At 36.3% G+C, this 3,243-nt stretch overlaps 1 protein-coding gene across 1 annotated transcript; it reads right to left on the bottom strand.

The window, feature by feature from the left end:
- Positions 1 to 1,500: 1,500 nt before the first annotated feature.
- LOC128864698 (uncharacterized) lies at positions 1,501 to 2,527 on the bottom strand. The gene is made up of 2 exons (XM_054104450.1): positions 2,317 to 2,527; positions 1,501 to 1,748 (listed from the first exon to the last, which is right to left on the bottom strand). The coding sequence occupies exons 1-2, from the start codon at positions 2,525 to 2,527 to the stop codon at positions 1,501 to 1,503; spliced, it is 459 nt and encodes a 152-aa protein (XP_053960425.1).
- Positions 2,528 to 3,243: the final 716 nt, after the last annotated feature.

A 3,243-nucleotide genomic window follows, 5' to 3' on the forward strand; every position in this document is an offset into this window, starting at 1 on the left:
TAATTTTTTTACATAGATAGCAAAAAAGTTATTTCAAAGCAAAATTGATGATTATTATATGGTGGTATTCGATGTTGAAGTCTCTAATATTTTCTTATCGTTCGCAATTCATCGAACATTAATAAATAAAATAAATAATTGGTGTATACACTTCTGTTGGGTGTTTGGCCGAGTTCCTTCTACTTGTGGTGTGCGTCTTGTTCCGCAAATGGAGGGACCAACAGTTTTAAGCCGACTTCGAACGACAAATGCTTTTTTATGAGGTGCTTTTTTATGGCGTTGGACATTTATACTATACCAGAAATTTATTTCGTTCGTTCAGGTTTTTCTTGCGGGGTTCATACAAGTACATATGTGGACTAAAGTTTTTTGTTTTTTTTCTGAATTTTTTTAACACAATTCGTTGTCATTTTAAGCTGAAGTTTATGGGGTAATTTTGCATTTAGATTTACGATGTCAGTGTGCCAGTTATTCAGTTACTCAGCCAGAAATGTGACATAGATTTCTTTGACATAGTGAATTATTGCCCATTCGGAAGATATATGAGTTGGGGAATTTTTATGGGTTGCAGAATTTTCGATGGAAATACAAAACAATGGTGGAACTTGTTTTCATAATATGCACATATTTGTGAGCAATTATTTTCTGCGATAACCGGACTATCAAACATTTATCTAAGAATTTCGCAGTAACGTCTTTTGGGACGTTGTCAGACGGTGCATCATGAGATCTATCATTCAAACTTTTTTTGAAATATTTTTTGAAAGCGGCTTATGAAAAAATATTATATATATAAATTATAAAATAAAGTATTTAAGGATGAGCTTGTCGCTGTAGTCAACTACCAAGAGCTTAGTTGCATAATTTTAGTTATCTTTTTTTCAAATGTCAATAAAAAACAATTCATCCACCACCTTAACCCTTTCGCTCCGACTTTTGCAGGGGATTTGCTCAAACTTTATTTTTGAGTTTTTGGATACCCATTGGTACTTTATGTGCATAGAAACTAGATGAAGCTTGTAACTTATGTAGATAACGGTATTTTGAGGTGGGACATATGTGTCCCAACAGTATTTAAAAATGGGATATATTTGTCCCAACAGGGTACAAACTACACCTAGAAAGTAGAAACATTTTTTTGGTAATAACATATGATTTGAACTTTTATTTATTTTATGAATGTGATGAAGCGAAACATTGTATACAGAATGGCAAATTACAAGCCCGGCAAATAATTTTTGTTATTTTCTCGACTTTTCGATTGGCGCATGCTACGCACCGACGTCTTTTAGACTGCTCTATGGGTAAATGATCCCCCACATTTGTCATTGATTTGTACCTATTCGATGATCTTCCAAAACCGACGGGATCGTTTATATGCGGTAGATTCCTTTCCTTTTTCAATTAGCGCCTCAGCAATCTCGACCAGCACTGGTAAGAAGGCAGGTTTCTTCCTATTCAGCTCCGAATATATAACCCAAGTGTTTACAGCAGCCATCATTATGGCACGATAAAATACTTTTTCCACCATTTATTTGATTTTATGTTTTTATCATACAATCCCAACATTTGATCTGCCAAGTCCACACCGCCCATTATTGCGCGGTACGCCTTTACGGTGTCAGGGCATGGAAAGTCTGCCGCAGTTCCATCTTTCATTTTGCGTCTAACAGCGCTCATTTCAGATGTGTGGCAGTTACTGAGCAGCATTACCTCTTTGACGTCCTGCCACTTTACCGCTATGGTACCTGCAATCAAGAAAGTTACTTAAAAAATTAATCAAAGGGTTTTAGTTTGACTTCGTGCCCGCCGAATTAACTTTGAAAATAGCTTCGCCTCGCTGCAATTTTTCTGGTATTTTCGGAACATTCTTCCGGTTGGACATGAATGTTCCCAAAGCTGCATATTGTATGTTGTTAATAAGATTAACAGTGGTGAAAAACGATCAAAGCAAAGTGTCACGTCAGGGTTAGAAATCGTTGCTGCAAGATCATTCACAACTCGTTCGCCGAGTGTACTTTCAAGGACAGATCCTTCTTTTCCACAATAGATACTCATGTCATAGGTGTATCCAGTCAAAGAATCGCAGCGAAGCCACATTTTGATGCCCCGTTTCACTGGCTTGAGTGGCATATATTGCTTGGGCAATGTACAAAGATATGCTTCTTGGAAACAATTTGCGAAAAATTTCGTAGGGGGTTGAGTGGCGCCCAATGTTTACTGCAATTTTGCATTCGCGGTGGTTACTAACCGATTTTCTTGAAACAAACGACTCATTTGGTGTGCTCCAAATAACCGTGCATGAGGCTTCCTCACCTCGTGCAGGTTGATCGTCTATGCCACCATTCTCGTCACTCAATCCGGTCTCCTCTGAATCGCTGGAAGAATCGTCATTGCCAGTGGTTTTATCTAACTCAGGACTATAAATATCATCACTTTCGTCACTAAAATCAGTTCCTGATTCCATGGATTCATCATCATCTTCTTGAAGTAAAGCACTAATTTGATCGCGATTTAATTTCGACATTTTTGCTGTCTACGACGTTGCAAAAATAAAAAAATTAGCTGTGTGATATATTATGTACAACGTACTGCTGTGACATATATGTCCCTATATAAAGCCCTGCTGGGACACATGCATCCCAAAATTAATTTTCGCTGAATATTTTTCACAAAACTCTTATTAAAATATATATTTGTACTTACAAGTAAAAGGGCAATATTTTTCTTTAGAAAAATTAACACTTCTTATAAAAATACGTATTATTTCACCAAAATTACGCGTAAATTTGATGCAATATTAGCGACTGCTCACAAACAACTGCTCAAAACTAAACACGATTGAAACAGTGAGGAATGCGGATAACCGTAAATTGTAAGTATTGTTCGCAGCTACTGATTAGGACATTTTGGTTGAGTTTCTTATGAAAATTGCAAGTTTCAAGGTGAAGTGAACATGCTGTGGGATATCAGTGTCCCAGCAGTAGCGAAAGGGTTAAGGTAGCCGCATTTAATTAAACGAAAAGTAAAGTATGCGCATAAAAGTCCAACAAAATTTTTTACGACTACCATCACCAGACTTTTAACTCAAACTTTTAATAATTGAGTTGTTTTCACATATAAAAGGTGGCACAAAATTAATCATCCCCTTTTGTTTTTGAATAACATTTTTAATAAATAAAACAAATTTGTATTTTGAATGATGGAAATCTATATTTTGTCCTGTATGCGCTCCATTGCTCA

Source organism: Anastrepha ludens, chromosome 5 (genome assembly GCF_028408465.1).
Source record: "Anastrepha ludens isolate Willacy chromosome 5, idAnaLude1.1, whole genome shotgun sequence".
NCBI classification, from domain to species: Eukaryota; Metazoa; Arthropoda; class Insecta; order Diptera; family Tephritidae; genus Anastrepha; species Anastrepha ludens.

Coding starts and splice junctions, on each gene's coding strand:
- LOC128864698 (XM_054104450.1), bottom strand. CDS start 2,527: ATGTCGAAATTAAATCGCGATCAAATTAGTGCTTTACTTCAAGAAGAT. Junction 1,749..2,316: donor AGACGATCAACCTGCACGAG/GTGAGGAAGCCT, acceptor TCTTGATTGCAG/GTACCATAGCGGTAAAGTGG.